Consider the following 24704-nt stretch of genomic DNA (forward strand, 5'->3'; position numbering starts at 1 on the left):
CTCAGCGCGCATAATGCTGTCAGGGCACAAAATGACAAGCGGTTAAATAAATAATAAAAAAAGAGAAACAACCTTCACAGATTATTTTCCATGTGTTGCAGAAGCAGCTTGGCAAAGTCACAAACTCACAGTAACATCCTTCACAGCTTCAGCCACAGCAGGCACAGTGGGGGATACCTTCATTTTTCCAAACCATAGTTTGTTTCTTGTAGACTATGAGGACAGTCCATTCATAAAATTGAACATTCTCTGTCCCTGATTGATCATTACTGAAACTTGCCTTGACTCCACCTGTACATGCACATGTGTTTGCTCTTGGAAATTTTACCTGCTAGCCGTTACATCCTGTTAAATGGATTATGTGGTTTTGTTTCATGTAGCTGTGGCAATTCAAAAAGGCATGGAGGTGAAAATATATTGGAAGCTTTGGTGATTAATAAATACACAGTCACCGAGTCACATCATTGGTTTCTCGCAACAGCTGAACACAGTAAAGCATGGCAACGCCAGTTCGACAAATACAGATTCAGCTTTTTAAATCATGTTTTCCGGATGGTACAGAGCAGCACCATGTGAACACAAAAAATAATAAAAAAATAAATATTAAAAGAAAAATAGTCCTTGAGAGGAGATTGGGAGATATGAAACCAAGACTCAGTGGTGACTTCTTTCTAACTTAACTTATGTGACTAGCATACTTATTTTAATCCAAACTAGATTTTTTTTTCCTAAAATGAATCACGTAGTTTTTGTTCTTAAACCAAACTATAGCATTGCTGTTTCACAACAATGTGTTGCTATGACAACAAAGGTCACTTGACTTCATCTCATAATGCATGCTCTCAACAACCTTTATTTTGAAATTTGTCAAATTTGTAACAAATAAGCTGCAAGCAGCATACACTGCCTGTCTGAATTTACCTTGCAGGCTATCACACAAATGATCATCTCATACCCCATTCACCACTCAACTTGCTACTTCAGGCTGCAGCTGGCAGTGCACATGGACTATTACTTGTTGGTGAAAACCTTGAGATTGATCACTCTTTGAATCTTGCCAGCATAATGTTACCTTTTGGTTAAACCATAAATATTTTCCATTGCCAAGTCATGTCTAAGGTTCATTCTATTTACTGGAGTAAGGAACAACATTTCCATTGCATAGGAAACTTATGGGATGGAAATGATCGTTTCAGGTATTAGGAAAACAATGTTTCAGCTTTGAAAAACTGAAAATTTTGACGGCCAAACACTCTTATTTATTTATTCATTTATTTATTTTCCTCCAGTAACTGACCATGAAATAAGTGAGATAATGCCTTTCAAGGTAGGAGTTAATGGAGGCACTGTGTACATGGAGGCACACAGCAATGCAGAAGCACAGCAGGCACTATCCACAGTTATACATGATATCCCAAATTAAGGCCTTCCCTTCTGTTACTCCCTTCTGTTATGGAATATCTGCACTGAACAAATGTGACACTGATCAAGACTGTATGCTTAAATGGTAGAACATGTCATTATCAGACACAGGAAAAGTTAGTGTTTTCAATTTCAATTTCAATTTATTTATATAGCACCTTATACAATCAAAATTGTCTCTAGATGCTTTACAGAGACCCAGAGTCTGAACCCCCAAGCAAGCAGACAGTGGCAAGGAAAAACTCCCTTTTAACAGGAAGAAACCTTGAGCAGGACCCGGCTTGCAAGGGAGAACTATCCTGCTGATAGTCGGCCGGGTGAAGGGGTGTTATAATTGTGTTGTATGTATTTGTTTTTTAGCTGATATGTTGTTTAAATTAGTTAGCACTACATAGAAGAACAACATGGGCAGATGTTGATAGCAGACATGTACAAGGGTTGTCACTGTGCTCAGTGTTTTCTGTAAGTCCACAATAATTACTATTTTTTTTTAACAAATGATCTTGCCACTCTGTGAAACAAGAGCTAAAAGAGAATGGTTATTGTCAGCTGTCACTGAACGAAGAAGACTGGGTAACACCCGCTACATTAAGGCACGACCATAGGGGTTCTTGATCAGGTCCGCCAGTTGATGGGGACTGCGCAGGAGAAATATGGCTGGTGGTGTTACTTTAGTGCTTAGCATTATTATGGACTATTTACCATTCATTATATTGTTTGCCTTGTTAAAACATTTAAATCTGTGACTTGCTTTCCTAACTTAAACCCAATTCACATGCATGTGTTGGGTGCCAATGCAAAAAAAAGAATAGATATTTAAATATTTAAAGTTCTTCCGAGAAGCATTTGAGACAGTGTGACATCAGATAGCTCAAACCCCCTCTGGAGATAGTTTTAGATTCATTCAAGCCAGATGTTGACAAGGTGTAATTAACTTTCTCTTCAGAGCAAATACATTATACCAAGTGTAACTATGTCAGTAAGAGCTGCCTTCATAATCTGTACATGTGATAGTGGCAGCGGAAATTAAAGCAGCCACTGGCACAAGAAATTTCTACGCATTCAATCATACTGAAGGCACAATGAGCTGTTTATGTGATCATTGATCAGTTTGACAGTTAACTCTGTATCTATTATCTAACATTTGATTGCATCAATTTGTTATTGATTAAGATGATCAAAAGTACCAAATGTCTGCAGGTTACAGAAAATCCAGGTCTTTGTGTCATATTTGGATTAACATCTCTTCACTATCTCTTGACTATAATAAAATCACTGCAAGGCCTTCATGTCAGGTGATTTAAGACTTAGTTTTTCATCCTCCACAACAAATTTTCAATTAAATTACCACAAATGAGTTAATGTATATATGTATGTGCATGTAATGTGTGTGTGTGTATATATATATGTTTAAGAAGAGACAAGAAGTTTGAAAAATACCAAGGACTGAAAGAGGAGCCAGAAAAGAGTAGTATGTAAGTAAGTGTAAAAGCAACAGTGGTGTCAGTGGTAATCAGGGCTCTGATTTAGGGCACTCCCAAACTGGAAGAATGATTCCAGCAGATTCCAGTTACAGCGTTGGTGGTCTCTGTCCAGAAGAGCGCAATCCTAGTGCCAGTGGCTCCGGGAGAGACAAGATCAGTGGTCTCGTTTCAGAAAACCTAAGGACAGCTAAGATACTGCACAGAACCCTCAAACTCCCAGGACCTGAGCTTGAGGAAGACACACACACCACCTCAGAGGGGGTGAGGGGAGGATATATATATAAATATAGTAAATATTGTTGCTCCCTGTTCACTGTTTATATATCTTTTATTCTGATTGTTTTTTATATTTATATAGTGTTGTTTTATATTCATACCATTAGGTATTTTGTTAGGTTATTGGGCTTATATTGGGACATGGGAAACTAATTTCGTTCCACCTCATTCCACCTCCTTTCTACATGTGTGAAATGACAATAAAGCTCCTTGAATCCTTGAGATATATATATCTATATATATATATAGATATAGATATATATAAAAGAGAGAGAGAGAAAGAAACTGATTGCAATGGGGCAGTGGACTTAATGACGGCTAATTGGAGCAGCTGGAGAGTTCTTGTTGTTATTGTTGGCCACTTGTTTACACTGATGACTGGCTCTAATGAGGATAATGACATTTGCATTGTAAATGTGCATCTTCAACAACAACAGCACAGAAAGCATGGGGATAATAGTTATACTTCTATGATGGCCGGCTGGGGTAAATTGACCAGCAAACTACACAGCATACACACTATTGATTGTAATTCCTTACATACATTTTATGGCTTAATTGCACACAAACAAATATTGGAATCAAATGGAATCATTCTTTTTATTTTTCTGGCCACTAGTACTATCAGTTATGATAATACAGCTGTGCCAAACTACTTACTTACGATTTATCCATCCATCCATTTTCTATACCGCTTATCCGTCAGGGTCATGGGGAGCTGGAGCCTATCCCAGCTGACTACAGGCAACAGACGCGGTACACCCTGGACTGGTCAATCGCAGGGCCGACACACAAAGACAGACAACCACACAAGCACAGACTCACACCTAGCAGCAGTAGCCAATTAACCTAATGCACATGTTTTTGGGATTGTGGATGCAAGGACAGGGAGAACATGCAAACTCCGAACATAGTGGGATTCAGGTCTGGAACCCTCTTGCTGGTGACACTGTTCACCACTGCCCCACCATGCCACCTTACCTACTTTTCACTGATAATTCCTCATTGTATGTGAGAAACTGTAATCATGCACAACTGCAGTGCACAACTACAAGTGCAGTACATCTTATTTTTCTTGCCCAATTGAGTGTATTTTTAGTGGTGTTGCCTTGTTTCTTAATTCATACTGTATGACAGAATCATACACTCTGGATCTGCTTTTTTTCTTGCTTCATGTGATGTTTACACTAAGTGAGGTTTGACATATCACCAAGTGGAGAAAATCAGATGTTTTGTGCATCACTTTATATAAATTCATTCATACAAACAAACACCTGCACAGTCATCATATCAACTTAAATTGGTTGCACCTGCCTTGTAGCTTTAGAGATAAAGCTATTCACATTGCGCCTCCTACCAACAATCAATACTGGTTTGTTTTAGCACTCTATTCTTTCCCAAGCAGTTTTAGTTGTCTTGACCAAAGTGATTCTGAACCATAATAAAGCAAATAATTGTTCAGACAACATATACTTAGAGACTAAAATGTTTTCTTGAAGGGTGGAAGTACATTTGGCCTAATGAGCCATTTGATATTCCAACAGCAGCATCTGTGAGTGTATAATAATTTTAGCAGAATTTTTTTATGTCTCCATCTCTTCCATTCCATGAGTCTCTTTAACAACAGTGCCACCTGGTCATTCTGCTAATATTATGCTAACTGTGTGTTGATCACCCATTGTCAATATTATCATCACAGGCTGCTTTGTGTGTATGGCTAACATATGCTGCAGGAGAACTCTAATTTTCAAATGATCAAAGCCACCAAATTCTCACCATCCTTTTGAAGATGAGTATGTTTCTTGTTCTTGTGAATATTATGCCCGGCAGATGAAGTGGAAGTTTTAGATATATTCAGATATTCAGATAGTCCAGATATTCGTAACACACCTCAGCCAGACATAGAGATTTAAAACTGAATGTCTTTTATTATAATTATTATTATTTTGACTCAGACCAGTACAAGTACTTCAAGAGCTTCAAGATGCAGAAATGAAACTGAGCATGACTTGCTTTGCCCAGGGATACAAACCTGCTGTACAACTGAGGAATATTAAAGCAGTCACAAAGGTGTGCTTGCAGAGATTTTAGTTTTATAAGTTGGTGCATGTAAGTTTTGACCTGCAAAATGTTTTGGACATTTGTGCATTTAGTCTTATACTTCAAAAGTGAAACTACAAGAACAAAATAGAAATCATTAAAATCCATAAACTTTATCAGAGTTTGTCTCATAATCATCAGATTGAAACTTCATTCTCAGAGTAACTCGGGAGATGGTTTTCTGCACACTGTGAACAGGAAATGCTAGTAAAGCAAGAGAACATGTCATGATACGAGTGCTTCAGAAGGTAAACAAATAGCCTATACGCTATTGACTATGTTTCTGAAAAAAAAATAGTTCAATCAAAAGTTTAACAATTATAAATGAATGATAATAATAAAAACATTCAGTAGCACCCATAAAAAATGTACATATTGTTCTCTCTCTCTCTCTCTCTCTTCCAAATGGTCAAAGCAGGTGGTCACCCACCTAGAGCCAGGGTCTGCTCTGAGGTTTCTTCCTTCTAAAAGACAGGTTTTTCTTGCCCCCATCACCAAGTGCTTGCTCAAGGGGGAATGTTGGGCTCTCTGTATTACAAGATTTAATTAAAGAGTTTGGTCTAGACCTGCTCTAATTGGAAAGTCCATCCATCCATCTTCTTCCGCTTTATCCGGGACCGGGTCGCAGGGGCAGCAGCTTGAGCAGGGATACCCAGACTTCCCTCTCCCCAGACACTTCCTCCAGCTCTTCCGGGTGGACCCCAAGGTGTTCCCAGGCCAGCCGAGTGACATAGTCCCTCCAGCGTGTCCTGGGTCTTCCTTGGGGCCTCCTCCCGGTGGGGCATGCCCGGAACACCTCCCCGGGAAGGCGTCCAGGGGGCATTCTAAACAAATGCCCGAGCCACCTCAACTGGCTCCTTTCGATGTGGAGGAGCAGCGGCTCTACTCCGAGCTCCTCCCAGGTGACACAACTCCTCACCCTATCTCTAAGGGAGCGCCCCGCCACCCTGCGAAGAAAGCTCATTTCAGCCGCTTGTATCCGAGATCTCATTCTTTCAGTCATGACCCAGAGTTCATGGCCATAGGTGAAGGTAGGAACGTAGATTGACTGGTAAATTGAGATCTTCATCTTACGGCTCAGCTCTCTCTTCATCACGACGGGCCGGTACAACAACCGCACTGCTGTCGCTGCACCAATCCGTCTGTCAATCTCATGCTCCCATCGTCCTTCACTCGTGAACAAGACCCCGAGATACTTAAACTCCTCCACTTGAGGCAGGAGTTCTCCTCCAACCTGAAGGGGACAGACCACCTTTTTCCGGTCGAGAACCATGGCCTCGGATTTAGAGGTGCTGATTCTCATCCCAACTGCTTCGCATTCGGCTGCAAACCTCCCCAGCGCACGCTAAAGGTCCTGGCCTGAAGAAGCCAACAGGACAATATCATCCGCAAAAAGCAGAGAGGAAATCTTGTGGTTCCCAAACCAGACACCCTCCGGCCCCTGGCTGCGCCTAGAAATCCTGTCCATAAAAATAATGAACAGGACCGGTGACAAAGGGCAGCCCTGCTGGAGGCCAACATGCACTGGGAACAGGTCCGACTTACTGCCGACAATGAAGACCAAACTCCTGCTCCGAGAGTACAGAGACTGCACAGCCCTTAGCAAAGGACCCAGGACCCCATACTCCCAGAGCACCTCCCACAGGATGCCACGGGGAACACGGTCGAATGCCTTCTCCAAATCCACAAAACACATGTGGACCAGTTGGGCAAACTCCCATGAACCCTCAGGCACCGTGCGGAGGGTATAGAGCTTGTCCAGTGTTCCACGACCAGGACGAAAACCGCATTGTTCCTCTTGGATCCGAGGTGCGACTATCGACCGGATTCTCCTCTCCAGTACCCTGGCATAGACTTTCCCGGGGAGGCTGAGGAGTGTGATCCCTCTGTAATTGGAGCACACCCTCCGGTCCCCCTTCTTAAAAAGAGGGACCACCACCCCGGTCTGCCAGTCCAAGGGCACTGTCCCCAACTGCCATGCGATGCTGCAGAGTCGTGTCAACCAAGACAGCCCCACAACATCCAGAGCCTTAAGGTACCCAGGACGAATCTCATCCACACCCGGTGCTCTGCCACTGAGGAGCTTCCCAACTACCTCAGTGACTTCAGCTTGGGTAATGTATGGATCCGCCTCAAGGTCCTCAGCCCCTGCTTCCATAACGGAAGACACGTCAGCAGGATTGAGGAGATCCTCGAAGTATTCCTTCCACCTTCCGACAATATCCCCAGTCGAAGTCAGCAGCTCCCCACTTCCACTGTAAACAGTATTAGCAGGGCACTGCTTCTCCCTCCTGAGGCGCCGGATGGTTTGCCAGAATTTCCTCGAGGCCGACCAATAGTCCTCCTCCATGGCCTCCCCAAACTCTTCCCAGACCTGAGTTTTTGCTTCCGCAACCGCTCGGGCTGCCGCACGTTTGGCCCTCCGATACCCGTCAGCTGCCTCGGGAGTCCCACAAGCCAACCATGCTTGATAGGACTCCTTCTTCAGCTTGACGGCATCCCTTACTTCCGGTGTCCACCACCGGGTTCGGGGATTGCCGCCACGACAGGCCCCAGAGACCTTACGGCCACAGCTCCGAGCAGCAGCTTCCACAATGGAGGTGGAAAACATGGTCCACTCGGACTCAGCTCAGCCCCTCTCTTCACCCGAGTGTCCAAAACATATGGCCGAAGGCCAGATGACACTTTAATTGGAAAGTGTCATGAGATAACTTTTGTTGTGATTTGGTGCTAAATAAACTGAACTGAACTGAATGTAATTCGTTGTGTATCATTAAAACTGTATGATGTTAACCAAAATGCCATTAAAATGCACTATATAGACAAAGGTATTGGGACACCCGCCCATTACACCAACAGGGACTTTAATGATATCACATTCTAAATACATAATATTTATAAAAGACATTAATATAGAGTGGGCCCCTCTTTGCAGCTATGTCAGTTTCCACTCTTGTGGGAAGGCTTTCCACAAGATTTTGGAATGTTTCTGTGGTCATTTTTGCCCATTCATGTAGTATAACATTCGTGAAGCCAGGCACTGATGTTGGACAAAAAAAACCTGACTCTCAATCTCCATTCTAGTTCATCGCAAAGGTGTTTAATGAGTCAGGGCTCTGTGCCAGCCAGTCAAGTTCTTCCCCATCAAAACTCATCCAACCATGTTTTTATAGATCATGCTTTGTGCACTGGGACACAATGTATACACTTTTCATAGTTCCTTTCATTTGAGTAAATTTTAAGTGGAATGCTGTGGACAGAAAGTGGTGTTTGCCTGAAGTCTGCTTGTAAGAGAAGCTGCTAAAACAATTCACACACATTCACAGAATATATTTGAAGTACTGTATCCCAAATTATATGGTTTTGTTTCCAGGACAACTCATTTTGAAAAAGCAGGAAGGCTGTGAGTGTGTGTGTGTGTGTGTTGTCCTGACATGTATTATTTACAGCCTTCCCGTGCTGCTCGGGAATCCTGCTATTTTTGTGGGTGTTAAGCGTGCACAGAGCTCTGTTTATCACAGCCGTTGCATAACGTTTTCAGTCCCATGTGACTTTGGGGCTGTGGTTGTGTGGAGCTAATACTGCTGTCTCTCTGCTGCAACACAAATCCGCCAAATGTCTGCTCATGCATTATGGCCATGAGATGTATGCTGTCTGTGTGTGTGTGTGTGTGTGTGTTTGTCATTACTTAAAGCAGCAAAACCATGATGGCGGGGTGGTGAAAGACAATTAGAATGAAAAGTGAAAACTAATGTGCAATATATAAATCTATGATCTGTTTATTTTTAAACAACATGGTTTTTTACTGTGTTGCCATGGTTACCTTGGCTGTACAAATATTTGATCATTTTGTCCCAATGAGATATGCCAGTTTAAGCCTTTAGGTTAGATTCAGCTGTAATTTATTGTCATAATGCACAAAGTAGCATACAGTTTATAGAATGTTGTCCCCATTGGCATGGTTCATTGAGTCTTCCTCCACCTATAGGTTCAACCATGTGATACAGCCTAGTTTGCTTTAAGCATATTGGGGTCTTACCATTATACACATGGCTAATACATGTTACCCGGCACACTAACACATGTTGTATGCACGTGGGAAGCAATATCGGTAACATTCTAATGATTATATCACTAGCAGGCCTTAAACCTGAATTCATGCCAAATGCAAAACAAGACTTGGAAGAAAATACTGCAGTATTGTTTCCCCTGAATATTGCTTTCAAAAATGTTCCCAATCCAAAAGATTCTCCTGAGTGATCAATGTGATATCATAGTTGACAGCATCATAGTGGGAGGGATACAATTGGGAGTGTTTTGTGCTTTTGATCTCTTCTGTTTGTAGTCTTGCTCACACTTGGACTCAGTATTAACTGGGTTTTACAAACTGCATGGATTTGGACTCAGCTGGTCTTGACTGCTGCTCCAGTATAAAAATGTTGCCAATAAACATAATCCTCATGTTTACTCTGAAATGCATTTGTTTAAAGAAATGAGAAGCAAACATTGCAGAATCTTGGTTCATATTTGTCTTGTTACAGTTTGGTCTGAGTTTGATAAGACATCCCTCTCTTATTGAGAGTAACAATGAAAGAGTGAGAGAGATTGTCACAGGAGATTGTCACAGGAGATTGTCAGCGATATCAGTGGCCATTGATGAGCGAGTGGGAAAAAAAAAGCAAACAACAAAACAAAACAACAAAGTAGTGTCTGTCATTCGTACAACAGCTGTGTTTTGTGTCATCTGGCAGAGTTTTGACTGCAAATGAGTAGGGGGCTCTTGGACAGCAATTTAACATCGTACAGTTGCATGTTCTACCCACATTGTAATGATACAAAGGTGGTTGAAAATCTGCAAACTTTTAAACTTTAAGTCGTTCTTCTATCTGACTATCACAGTTCAGTCATCAGTTGTCTGATCAGTTATCAGTTCTCCCTTGCAAGCTGGGTCCTGCTCAAGGTTTCTTCCTGTTAAAAGGGAGTTTTTCCTTGCCACTGTCTGCTTGCTTGGGGGTTCAGGCTCTGGGTCTCTGTAAAACATCTAGAGACAATTTTGATTGTATACAGTGCTATAGAAATAATTGAAATTGAATTTAAGTCTACCTGCCATCACATAAATGCACCCCTAAAAGCTAGAGGCAGCCTGGCTATTAAGACAGACTCAGAGAATACTTGATGAACATGTACACACAACGACTAATATACATGCTGTAGACAAGACATAGAGGACACACAGTACAAAGGCCACAGCACCCAACAACCACACACACACATGCACGCTTGGACTTATACATTCTGTGTTCCAGTCAAGGAAGGAGAGACAATCTACAAGAAGTGTTGCAGATTATGGAAATTACTGCATGAAGATCAAGTCTCCATGTTTGTGTGTTTCAAGCTGTCCGTGTTGCTACTGCAGGCAAGCTGAGGTGTGTTGACAAAGCAGTTCCCAGTGAACAAAGTGTGAATAAATATGTTTCTGGCTGCTTGCATATGTATCTTCACTAGTCTGTGTGAATGTGTACATTTTGGATAGTGCAAGCCTGTCTCCTAGAATAGTCTAATATAGAACCAATTTGCAACAGTGTGTCTGCTTATAAGGGGAACATTACTTTCAGAGGTGATGCTTATTTGAATATTATTATTTGAATTGACTCAAACATTAGATTTATGTACCTCACCAGATTCACACGGAGGTGGTTTGGGTGGGTGGTGGGCAGCACTCCAACACAGAAACTACAGTTAAGGGTAATTTTTTCTTCTTTTTTTTAATTAAATGTTCCAGCAAACACATTAAACACATGGACAGTGAATATTTTCCTATGTATGTTCTGTATCAACATATTTGTAACCTTAATTACATTTCCTCATTATGTTAAGAAAAACGTAACTGGTCGCCACTATGTTTCTTTCATAAATGTATTTGCTGTTGCAAATTAGATCAATATAAATATAATTTAAAGGAAACAGGGATGTAGTGTGGATTGTGTATAATTGAGAAAAATAGAAGTCCTACAATTACAAGCCCCAAAACCAAGTATTATAATTAATGCCTGCAGCAGATGTGATGAAAATGAAACAAATTTCTGGTGTGGAATTAATATGCTTTTGTAAGACAACCCCCAACACACACACACACACACACACACACACACACACACACACACACACACACACACACTCATAATTTACAGTTATGGCTACATTAATTATTTCTTTGCTCGCTCTCTCTCTCTCTCTCTCGCTCTGTGTGTGTGAGAGAGAGAGGAAGTAGCAGTGGTTATTGTATGTGTATTAAATATTACAGTGCACAGTAAGAACAGACGGTTGTAGTCAGGGTAAAAGGTGAGAAGATCCATAATAGCTATGCCTTCTTTATGTCCAGCCTGGTCTCGCCAAATGGCATGTGAAGAACACTCCAGTGTATAAAGCCATTTCTCATGTTATCACAACACATTTTTTATTGACTTTTTTTGCTTTTCGGGTATCATTTTAGGCTTTAATGTCACACATGGAGGAGGATGGGGTGGTTGAATAGTTAAAACAAATAGAGGACTTTCACCTAGGTGTTCTACGTCCAGAAGTAAAATAATGTCTTTAACTTAACTTTAACTTATTTTGCATGTGTAATATAAGTTACATATATATTATTTTAATCCAAACAACAATCTTTTTTTCCCCAACATCTGACCATAAAATTTTGTTGCCTAAATCTAGCTACACTGTGACCTTAGGTCACAAGACTAAGACAACACAGGTCACAGGATGAAAATCACTTTGCCCTTTTTCCCAGATATTTAAAAGTCAGAAAATGCAATCTTAAATGACGCACAGAAACTTTAAAATGTGTGAAAAAAGACAGACACAAAATATCCTTTAAAGCAATATTCTATTCATACATCATCCCATGAGATCACATTGTTGTCTCAGCTGCTGGTTTATTTAATTGTTCTTATTGATTTATACTTTTTTTGGTTTGATAGCTTGGAGACAGGACGTTATGTTTATTTATATTTATATGTTTAGATTTAATTGATTGGCATGCGATTGTATACAAATGGAATGCAAACGGCACAAACTTTGTATTTGGTTTCTTGTTGGGCGGGTCTCATTGTTGTCTTATTGTTCTGCAGTTTTTCACTTCTGTTCAGTGAGTCCTCACCTGGCTCAACCACAGTTTATGGATATGAAATTCCTCTGTTACCTCTGCAGTGTGTGCCATGTTTACATGATACCACAGGAATCTACACAACATAGCTGTTGTTTGTCTTCTTCATTTTATTTTTATTTTTTTGGAGAGATACAGACAAAAACATAGCTCTAAATAACATTTACCGGTTTTCTCCTGTATCTATATAGCCCTTTTTTATGTGTGAGAAAGAAGAAGGTTGTTACAAACAGTATTGGAATTTCAAACTTCAGTAGCAGAGAATTTATACCTTTTTTTCCACTCAGTTGCTTTTCAGACATACTGTGGTTCTGTCAACTATTGATTAGCGGCTTTAATTAACAAACAGAATGTAGCATCATTTAAATATACCGAGTTGTTTCTGTTCAGACTCTGTATTACTTCCTGGATTTTGATACGGTTTTTGTTCAGTTAAATGTTTTATTCAAAGGGTTAAATTGTCTAGGTTATGTATTATGTATTATGCATATATTTTAGTGTCATGTCACGCTATATTTTGGATTTTGTACTAAGATGGCATTTCAAAAGCTCAAACACTTCCCATCAAATACTCACAGAGGTTCCAGTAGCATTTATGATATTACTATTATGTCAGCAATTATGGATTTCAAGCAGGGCAGATGGGTTAAGAGCTATAGAAAATGTTTCATGAAATAGAAATAATTTAGTCATTTTTTATTATTATTATTATTATTGAAAGTTTTATTGGATGAATGAATGTATTTTGCCTTTCTTTGTCATTCCAGCTGAAAAATATCTGTTGTAATGAGCATGTAAAACATATATTTAAATTCATTTTCCACTTGGAAAATTTGGGGGACAAAAATCTGCAATGTCTCCACACTGTAATCATCTTAGTTATTACTATTATTATTATATTAGAAGATTTCATCATGTTCCAGAATTCATTGTAAAGTATCTGCAGCAATTCCTTCTGCTCTTCTTTTCTCATAGTGTTTGGAGACATCTCTTTTTACTCTCCTGTTCTCGCTCACCTACTCACACACACACACACACACACACACACAGAAAAGAATTGGGTTTTGAATCAGTTTCAAGTGTTGGCCATGATGTTTTTTGACCAAAGCGAATGGAAGCTCATCTCCATGTTGCCTTGGAAACATAGCAGGAAGAAGTGTTTGATATGTCCTTGGAGGGCTTGTAATAAACATGTGTGTGTGTGTGTGTGTGTGTGTGTGTGTGTGTGTGTGTGCATGCATGCGTCCTCATGACTTATGTTTATGCACATATGAATGTTGTTTTCTGCCTTTGTGTGTATGCGTGGAGGGAGGAGGTTGTGTACAACAGATCTGATCTGTTGCTTCTCCTGTGAAAGGATACTGCACAATCACTGATTGTACTTCAAACTCTGTTTGAAAGTCTATGAAGAAATACACTCTAAACTCATTGCTTAGAGTGTATTTCAGTGTTTAGAGGCCCATTTCCCCCACTAGCATTCTATTCTTAATAAATTAATTCTATTCTTAAACATTTGAACCTGCACATTTACTTGGGTACTACACATAGTATTTATGTGCTGTGCCCCAGTAAAACCTAACATTGTCCCTTGCAAGCCGGGTCCTGCTCAAGGTTTCTTCCTGTTAAAAAGGAGTTTTTCCTTGCCACTGTCTGCTTGCTCAGGGGTTCAGGCTCTGGGTCTCTGTAAAGCATCTAGAGACAATTTTGATTGTATAAGGTGATATAGAAATAAATTGATTTCAATTGAAATTGAATTGCATTTGATGTGCCTGTGCTGTGCACGTCAGTGTGCATGTGCAGCAGTAAACTATAACACGTACGCAGCTATCCACGTGTCGGCATGCAAAACTTAGTGCAGTTTTAAGATATACCAATACAACGTAAGTTTTAAATAGAACGTGATGGATATGAGGAAATTCTTTGAATGATGCAGACAGTAGAGACATGGGGATGAGGGAGGTAAGATCCGGCTGTAGATCTTACGTCCGTAGCGAAGACTGAGGTTTAAAACTAGGGAATCCCAAACATGAATTTGACAAACACACACATGTATGTGTGCGTGGGGGGGTTGAAGCTGAGGAGTGTGTATTTAGTTCGTGAGAAGGTTGGCTGTGATTTTAGCGTCATGCCACAAATCTGACATTAGTCTAGGCTACGTCACAGATGCGTGATAAGAGAGCCATTCAAAACTAATATTCCGGGTTAATTTCTTGTGAGCCCTCAGTCTGCACAGGAAGTCACAGAAGCACTCACATCCTGTTAGATCTGATTCTGGTTTATTATATCAGACCCATACATCAGTTTGTACACAGTTCCTAGCCCACTAAAATACTGTATGTGTGATCTGAAACTACATTTTACACAAATGTTTGTAAATCAGAAAAAAAAAATAATAATAGTGGCACGTTAATTCACTAACACTTTGCTTTGAGGTGGATCCTATATTCCTATATGATCCTATATGTATTACACTGTGTGTGTAACCTACTTCATATGTTTTTTTAATTATTGTTTTATACAGAAGATAGGGTACTGCTCATTTAAAAAAGGGAGTAAAGAGCTGCGAAAGTAAAGATTTTTGCTTTTACGATTATGCGGTAGCAAAGGAAGGTTGGCATCTCATCTTAAATACAGCACTGCTACCAAATCACAGTTCGTTTGTTTCTATGCTACTGCGCTGTCACACTTTCACTCTCACACAGAGTGAAAGTGTAGAGTGACTGTATGAATGAATTAATGAATAGATGAAGTACTTGGTGGATGAAAATCCTGAAGTAACCCATGCAAAATATTCTAAAACACACATAACACGGCCCATAGATTCTACTGTAAAAAGTGCGGCGTGTGTGTGTCCTGGTCATGTAGTTGACAGATGGTGCGAGGCAATGTGAGGCCAGGGCGTGACTGAAGCAACACCACAGAGGCAGGATGAACACTCACACTCACACTCACACACACACACACACACACACACACACACACACAGCTCTGCTGGGTTGCCTGGCAGTCCAGTTCAGTCACTTGAAGCCGGACATTCATTTGTTCATTCATTCACTGAGTCTCTCATTATCACTTGTAACATTGTGACTGTTACTGTGTACTATTTATTATGAATTTAATATCCATCTTTATCTTGGTGTAACAAACCCATATTAAAACTATTTTTTTTTAAAAAAATGACACATCTAGACTCCTAGATGTGAAGCTATCTGAAGGTTTCAGGGATGTGATACTAACTACCATTCACTTAACTGTGTTTATACTGTGCACTTCAGCAGAAACACATGGATGATAGTGATTACTTGTACTGTCAACATCTGCCCATGTTGTTCTTTTATGTAGTGCTATTATAACCAACCTAAACAACATATCAGCTAAAAAAACAAATACGTACAACACATAGTCTTTCAGAATTCCAATTATAACAACCTGTCATGTTTGTCCTTTGTAATTTATGATGTTTACTGCATGTATGTTTCTCTCTCTCTCTCTTTCATCCTCTCTGTCCTGTCTACCTCTTCTTTCCCCCCTTCACCCAGCTGACTATCAGCAGGATAGTTCTCCCTTGCAAGCCGGGTCCTGCTCAAGGTTTCTTCCTGTTAAAAGGGAGTTTTTCCTTGCCACTGTCTGCTTGCTCGGGGGTTCAGACTCTGGGTCTCTGTAAAGCATCTAGAGACAATTTTGATTGTATAAGGTGCTATATAAATAAATTGGATTAAAAATTGAATTGAATTACATTCTGTTCTCAGACAATGCAAGTGTAAATCAGCTTGTAGCAAGTAGACTGAAGCAGAAAACATCTGCTTCATTTATGTAGCAAAAGAATAATACTTATTAGAGCTAGTATTAGAAGTTACATCTGCAATTTAACAGTTACAGGAAATTCAGTTTGAAAATGTTATATTTGTATGTTTTGAGTACCTTTGAGGTGAAGTGAACTCTGCTTGTTTGAGGTGAAACGGTGTGTGAGTTAAAACAAAATGCAACAAAGTTCGGTGGAAATAAACTTAAGATTAAGCTTAAAAAGAAAAAAAAAAGAAAAGAAAGAAAAAAAAATCAAGATGAGTATGAAGCATGCAACTTCAACATCTACAAAAGCTTCTCCTTCACTATGGAAAATAGCGGAAGCCTTGCCTCAAATACGATCAACATTTCTCAGAGATGTGCACCATTAATACCGTGATTTATGTCCTGGTGATAAAATGAAACTTGTGGTTACTGGTGGTAATGGAAGGCATGTTTGATCATAGAGGCACCATTATTCTGTTCAGCATGTGAATTACACTGTGAATGATATAGTGTTTCTACTTTCAGAGCCCAGACAAACAGCTCATATTTTGGCACAGCTTTATTTGAAGGCGTGTGCACAACACTGACATGACACTATTATATCCAGGACATGACACCTTTGATAAACATAAATGCCTATAATTAGAGTTATGTCATTTAATAGAGTTAGGGTTAACTCACTGAATGGCCCTCAACGACAAACACTGATTCAAGATTCATTCAACTAGGTGTCATGTCGTGGTATCAGCGTCAAGAATAACGTTACTGAGTACTTGGCTGAAACATTTATTAGGTACAGATAATGTGCTTTTTACAAGTACAAGTAACATCCAAGTAAAATGTGTCAATATAACGGTTATGAAGGATAACCCTCATTGGGCATCTGATTAAAGTTTATTCATTCAAGAGTATAACAAAAATTATTGCCTAAATACGTAGTTCTCTTAATTTTGATCAAAAACATTGAACTGAAGCTAAAATGTGATCCATATAAATAATATAACAATAATAAAATAACAAATACACCCATTTCTAGTTGCCTTATATCAATTTAAGGCTTAAATAATGAACTTCAAGATATCTACACCGCCAGTTTAAGCACCATCAGCTTTCAGTTTCATCACCACCCATTCATAATATGGATATGGATAAATTAAAATAAATAAATTAAAATAATTAAATCAATTAAAAAAAAATTAGTTGGTTGACATACAAATTCAGATAATGGTGTACACACTCCTCCCTCGTCATGGCAGTCTCATGTTCATCTTATGCACACCCCTTCAACATCTACAAATGAAAATTCAGTCGTGATCTACTCAGCCCCAAGTTTCTTAGTGTACAAAACATTTCTGAAGGTTCACAGCAAAACACCACTGCAGTATATTTGGTGAGAAGTTTCACCTGACTTTCCATTAGCATGGTGGTGCACACTGTTTTTTACTTTTTTAAAGAAAAAGTTACCATATTCTCCTTGTAGCATTCTGTGTTATTTGCATTACTTGAGAGTGCTGTTAAATCATAAAATAGTTACGAAATATAACAAAAAGTTTTAAAAAAAACGTTGTTACATAAGGTTATTCATCAGGTTTGTTCACATTTTAGTGTGTGATACAAATACTGATGTCCCAATGACAACAGGCGACAGATGGGTCTATATTACCAAGCCTTCAGCTGTGTTTTCACAACCACTAACTCTCTTTCAGGTTGCAGTATGTGCCAGTGTAATGGCTTTCAGTTATTACAAAGTGCAAACACTGATCCTGACAACAGAACAACATCTGTGTACTTGTTAGGCAAATAAACAACTGTCAAACACTGGAAAATTACAAAAATAAAAGGGAAAAGTGAAAGAATCACTGCAGTCAAGATTCTAAGCTCTGCCTCATTTTTCATTAAGACATGCTATATATTTTATACATCATATCTGCCTCTATACTGAAACATGCTTCTGTGCAGTGCAGTATTTAAACACATCCCTGCTTTTTTTGTTTTTTTGGCTGTATTTCAGGCCCCCCCTGAGATTATCAGCATATCAGCTCCTGAGCTTTACCAAAATTTAGTTTAGGAAGCTCAAAAGCAAGAGAAGTACAGTGGAAACAAAGGCAGAACCAGGGACACCGGCTACACCTTCATCTACAGGTGGTGTAGAAAGGTCTAAATGCATCTGACTTTGAGATAGGAGAGTGCTGTCTGCTTCAACAGGCTGTATTGTGTCTTCCAAAACATAGCCAAGCTTATTCCCTGTCCTTAACCAAGTAGTTTTGTGCCTAAACCCAACCACACCACGACCATAGCTGTCATGGTTTTGGGTTTTAGTGTTGTTGTTTCTTGTTTCGTTTTGTCGTTTACCCTCCTCGTGTAATATTTTTAACATGGTGGCTGTGACTAAAAGCTACAACTAATTTCTGTACAGCCAACACATCAATCCACATGTTCAGTCTGAACATAGTGAGAATGTTACTTTTGCACAGGTAGGCCCATGTGGCCTGTCTCAGATTGTAACTCTGGCCTTTAGTATTGTTTAAAGTTTAGACAATACTAAAGGCTATGGACAGTGTGCTATGGAGCACCTCTGTCACAGTATTAACAAGGCTTTTGTGATGATCGACTTGTCTATACATATGTGTACAGTGTCTAAAAAAAGTTTTCACCTTTTTGGATGTCTCCCCTTTCATTATTTTTTTATAAACTGAATCAAAGTTTATGTATTTATTTAGCTTCTTTGACAGAAAAATTACAAAGAAAAAAAGAACAATGCCAAAGCCAATTCGTTAAGAATACATAATGTAAAATAAGTGACTGCATAAATATTCACCCCCTTCATGTCAGTATTTAGTAGATGCACCTCTGGCTGGACAGGTCTCAGTCAGGCTTGCACATCTCGACTCTGAAACTGCATTGGTGCAGGGTGTGTTTGTAGGTGATGTGTTGTGTTTGGTACCTGCCGAACATGGTGTCTAGTCAGATGGCCAGAAAGCTTTATTTTGGTCTAATCGCACCAAAGAACCTTCTTCCAGTTGACCTTAGAACCTTTCACATGCCTTTGGGCAAACTCTATTTAACAGGAGCTTTCATCAGCAGTGGCTTTCTCCAATAAAGCTTTGACTGATGAAGAACCCAGGCAACAGCTGTATGCAGATTCTCTCCCATCTCAGCTGTTTAAGCTTTTAACTCCTTTAGAGTAGTCATAGGTGTCATGGTGGCCTCCCTCATTAGTCTCCTTCTTCCACTGTTACTCAGTTTGCGAGGACGGCCTATTCTAGGCAAATTTACACGTGCCATATTCCTTAGATTTATTAATGATGAATTTAACACAACTCCAGGGGATGTTCAGTGACTTGGACATTTTTTGTATCCATCCCCTGACTTATACTTTCAATAACCTTTTCTCTGAGTTGCTTGGAATGATATTTTGTCGTCATGGTGTAATTGTAGCCAGGAATACTGATTAACCAATGACTGGACCTTCCAGACACAGGTGTCTTTATACTTCACTTGAGACACATTCACTGTAGCTTTTTTCTTTTTTTGTCAAAAAAAAAGTATATTGATTATAATTCCATTTAAAAATAATCTGAGGGAAAATATCTAAGGGGGTGAATACTTCTTAGGCACTATATATGCAACCATTCTCATAATTCATTCAATTCATTCAATTAAGTCAGTATCGTGCACTCCAGGGTCGAAGTGTTTTTCCTGAGATAACTTAGGATATTGCCCCCCTCAGTCTGTTCAGAATGTGTGGGCATGTTTTCAAGGTTCATTTCACCCATTTGAAATTTGATTTCTGACAGAGAGGCCTGGCATAAACTGTGACGTGACCTTGGCTTGTGACGTGACAACCACCATGCAGACGAGCCCAAACATTTTACCGATAAGTAAGGCAGGAGTAAGGCGAGTCCTCACAGTATGATCTTTTTCTTCTTAACTACAGGAACATGCATACAAACACACACACACACACACACACACACACACACGCACACACACACACTCATGTGGCTAGAAGTTGCCCTTCAACATCCTATCATCCAGCTCCTCATTATCAGTAGCAACAGAAAATAAAAATCTTAGTTTATTTGTTGAGAAGAGCAAAGTGGCATTGTCTTTATTGCTTGATTTTGGGTAGAATAGATATTTTAATTTATATATTTGGCAAATTTTAATATATTATAATTTAATTTTTATTAATTAATTGTGTGTTATTTGTGTTGGGCAAGCATAGATATAATCCTGTGTGTATCACTGTTCTTTTCCTTTTTTTTTTTTTTAACAACTTTGATAAACACAATATTTGTAATATATGTAATAGTTGAACAAGTCCATCAAATTGCTTGGGCATTATAATCGCTGTGCCAGTCTGTGCCAGTCTGTGCCAGTTATAGACCTGAAGGTTATAGACTGGGTTGGTAACACATTTCTGTCCAGGTTATCGCCTCAGTTTCACACCTCATGTGTGAAATTGTCTGTTTATAAATTTTGTTTTTGAGGTATTTATCAGTTGCATTAAAACATTACTGCAACAAGAAAAAGTCTGCACAGGCAGCCCCAGACACACCAAACTGACATTAAAGAACTAGTGGCAACAAAGGCTCATGTGTCTCCTCACTTTGCCTGTGTCGTGGCCAGAAAGTTGCACTTGAACATACAGCAAAGACTACAACCAATAATCAACTAGCACATACATTATGTGTGAGAGTAAATAACTCTCCAAACCAGCAGATGGCAGTAGTCTGTGTTCATCATTCAAAGAGAGAAACCAGAAGACCTAGCACAGCATATACTGTATATAAACTGTTTTTATGCAGCATTTTCCTTCAGTACCACTTAGATGGTTTCATTTGGTCTTCAGCTGCTTTATTCCGGGTGACCATGTTGTAATGATTAGCTGAACAGCCAATCACAGCAATTTCTCTCTCTGAGAGGCACCGCCACAGATTCAATATGGTCAATCAGCCGAAAAATCTCCAACGAGGGCCGGCTAGTACCAGTGGCACGGAACAGATCGCAAAAATTAGGTCTTCAGACATTTACAGACAGTGCCGACATTGGCAGGCAGCTGACCGTCAGCCTGGTGCGCCAGGCCTTTCCACACAAGTTAGCTTAGCCGCTACATTAACTCAGCTAACAACAACAATAACTCAGGGGAGCCAGCATTCCATCTCTGTGAACTTCTTACATTCATGGTACATATACATACACTAATTACACACTTTGTACCGGCTTACAGAAATACAAAAACAGAACAGCGCATTGTTCTTAACACACAGCACTGTGCTTTCTGTGGCTAAAGGTGTCAATGTGACCCATTACCTTATTATTTTAAGTTAGTATTTACATATCCTATGATTTCTAGACACTCTTCATTCTACCCACAAGCTTTTATTTAAAGCATACTGACACTGTTACTGATGGTGGGCACTGACGCTGGCCGATAAACCCTGGCTCATGGACCATTTCATCCAAAAAGTGTTGGTGTCCATGTCCATGTCCAAGTGTCTATGTCTTCAACATAAAACTGGAAAAGCTATTTCTTAAAAACAAATGTCTATCAACATCTGCCCATTTTGTTCTTTTATGTAGTGCTATTATAACTAACTTAAACAACATATCAGCTAAAAAACAAATACGTACAACACATAGTCTTTCAGAATTCCAATTATAACAACCTGTCATGTTTGTCCTTTGTAATTTATGATGTTTATTGCATGTATGTTTCTCTCTCTCTCTCTCTCTCTCTCTCTCTCTTTCATCCTCTCTGTCCTGTCTACCTCTTCTTCACCCGGCCGACTTTCAGCAGGATAGTTCTGCTGCAGTTGCGAGCTGGGTCCTGCTCAAGGTTTCTTCCTGTTAAAAGGGAGTTTTTCCTTGCCACTGTCTGGTTGCTTGGGGGTTCAGGCTCTGGGTCTCTGTAAAGCAACTAGAGACAATTTTGATTGTATAAGGTGCTATAGAAATAATTGAAATTGAATTGAAATTGAATTAATGGAGCTGGCCTTTGTATGAAGGCATTGTTATGTTTAAATAGGAAAGATCAACTGTTGTCACAATGTTGGAAAGACACTGTAGTCTAAAATATCAATATATTCTTTAGCATTAAGATTTCTCTTCCTTGGAACTAAAGTGTCTTAAAAGATGCAGAACAAAGGTATACAAAAACATGTGGACAGGGGTGTCTGTACATTTTGGTCAATATATTTCAATAATGCAAATGAGAGAAAACAAAAATGGCAAAATGATGGGAGTAACAGTACAAATAAAGGAAAGGAGAAGGGCTGTGAAAAAGGAAAGAGAGGAGAGTGGTGAAAACATTTTTGGGGATTGCTGCTTTCATTCACAGTTGCACCTCCTCCTCCTCCTCCTCCTCCTCCTCGTGCTCATTCCCCCACTACACATACACACACACACACACACACATACATACACACAAAGCCATCCATAATTGATGCTAGCTGTAGGCAGACACTGGCGGCTGGACTTTATTGCGCAGCTGGGTGTGCAAAGAGGAAGGCTGAGGCAAGATGGTAGAGCAGGTACTTCTGAGAATATACACTTTTTCCACCATCTCTCTCTTTGTCTCTCTCTCTCTCCTAATTGTCGCTTCTACACTCTCTCTCTTTTGCTTCACATTGTTTGCGCTATGATTGCAGAAGGCAGCAAGCTGCATGCTCCGTGTGTGGGTTGTGCGGGTATTTGTGAGTATGTGTGTGTGTGTGTGTGTGTGTGTGTTTGTGTGAAGATGTTGGTTTGCAGGGCTGCACGCTCTGTTTGTGAGGATGTCTGTGTGTGCATGCATCTCTCTTTTCCTACCTCATTTGTTCATTCCCATCTATGGTAGCAGCTAGCAGGAGTTGATGAATTTACGATTAAGAGAGAGAGAGAGAGAGAGAGAGAGAGAGAGAGAGAGAGAGAGAGAGAAACAGCTCTGTTTCTGATATGAACTCAAGAAATCCTGTAAGCTGAAGGAAAAAAACAAAGGTTTGTTTTCTCAGCAGGAAGAGGGTAAGGGAATGTGAAGGAAGGAGGAAGAGAGAGGGAATTACTGTTTATTTCATTTTATTTGGAAGGGAACGTGCAGTATTAAACATATTGTGCCATACTGTGCTGTGAATTACCATTACGTTTTTCAAGTCTGTTTAATTTTAATACTAATGTAATCATTTCGACAGGAACACATCAGACATCTTGAACTAAAGCATTTCCAAACATATTTAAGTTTTCTCAGCATGTGTATTGCCTTTTGGAATGTAAATCTGTAATGTGAGAACATTTATGTGTTAAGTCCTTGAAGATTATATTAATGCCAGCCTGTATAACTTTTAAGATCTAGGAACAGGAAGTGGATTATTGTGACTGGAATCAACTGGTGAACAAGGTTTTCTCTGGTAGTCAGTGGATTACAGGTTTACAGACAGTGTGTTCAGGATGCAGTCGTTCCTGGTCGAGGAACCTTTTTTTCATATAATTTATTCTTCATATTGTGATAAAGGATCCCTCCCTAGTAAGACTCAATTGTAAAATATACAGGACAATATACTCCTGAGTTCAGCTCCAGCTAATAGAGAGTGCAGTGAAATGAGCTGTGTTCCGAAAGCAAGAAAACCTCATTCAAATTAACATTTACTCAGTAGTTCTGTTTTAAGGAGGCCTTTAAGGAACGCCATTTCTCATAATCTCTAGATATTTGTAGGGTAAGGTCTAATATATGTCATAACAGCAGGACAAAGAGTACTAAACACTGTAACCAATGACTTTAAATGACTTTTATGGAAATTGATGAAACCAAGTTATAATGATGTAGGAAGCTGCCCTGCAGCTAATGGGAACTGTAGTTTTTCTTGTGCTTGCAAGGCGATAATAAAACTCCTGGTATTTACACACGTGTTTGGTGGTATTGTTATACTGAAGTCTTTCTTTGATTTGTTTTTCCCTTACAAGAAAGATCTGGGAATGTGACAGACATCCCTGAAAATAGGTCAGATGGGGAAAGGAGCATGAGCAGCCAGGTGATCACGCTGGTTAAAGACAACCCCCCCTTCTCAGACCAGTTATAGACAAAGCCCCTAATCAGAATGGTTAGAGACAAACCTTGGGCTTGAAAACAAAGGCCAGCTGTAAAAGTATCAACTAAAATGCTCATTGTAAACATCCATCACATCTTACAAATTTCACTTCCTGCTTCAACTTTTGATCCACTGTCCTTACCTTAGTTGTGTGCACTGTTTTCCTCTGCATTAAGGGGTAATTAACAACATTTCAGGTCGGATCCATAGCTGGTTTGTTTCCAACCCGTCTTATCGTCTAATAGATGAAGTGTCTTGCCAGTTGGATGTGTTCTTACTGATGTTTACAATTTCCAAGGTCTTAGTAATTGCTTTGGTGTCTCCATAATGGATTTAAGTGATGGCCTGATATATAATAATAGAACCCGAGTTGTACTCAGTGGTAGTTTTCCTTTTGAAGGT

The 24704-nt window shown here is 39.5% G+C and overlaps 1 protein-coding gene across 8 annotated transcripts in view; it reads left to right on the plus strand.

Moving 5' to 3' along the window:
- rbfox1 (RNA binding fox-1 homolog 1) overlaps positions 1-24704 on the plus strand; it is a 129457-nt gene that overhangs the window by 47255 nt on the left and 57498 nt on the right. The window contains exon 1 of one of the 8 annotated variants that reach the window (XM_046414766.1): positions 22642-22772. The exons of the other annotated variants lie outside the window; for them this stretch is intronic. Coding sequence (XP_046270722.1) covers positions 22761-22772 — 12 coding nt within the window. The 5' untranslated portion in view covers positions 22642-22760. Of the gene's footprint in view, positions 1-22641; positions 22773-24704 lie in introns of those variants that run through there. 8 annotated transcript variants of the gene reach the window in all.

This window comes from Scatophagus argus, chromosome 16 (genome assembly GCF_020382885.2).
Source record: "Scatophagus argus isolate fScaArg1 chromosome 16, fScaArg1.pri, whole genome shotgun sequence".
NCBI classification, from domain to species: Eukaryota; Metazoa; Chordata; class Actinopteri; family Scatophagidae; genus Scatophagus; species Scatophagus argus.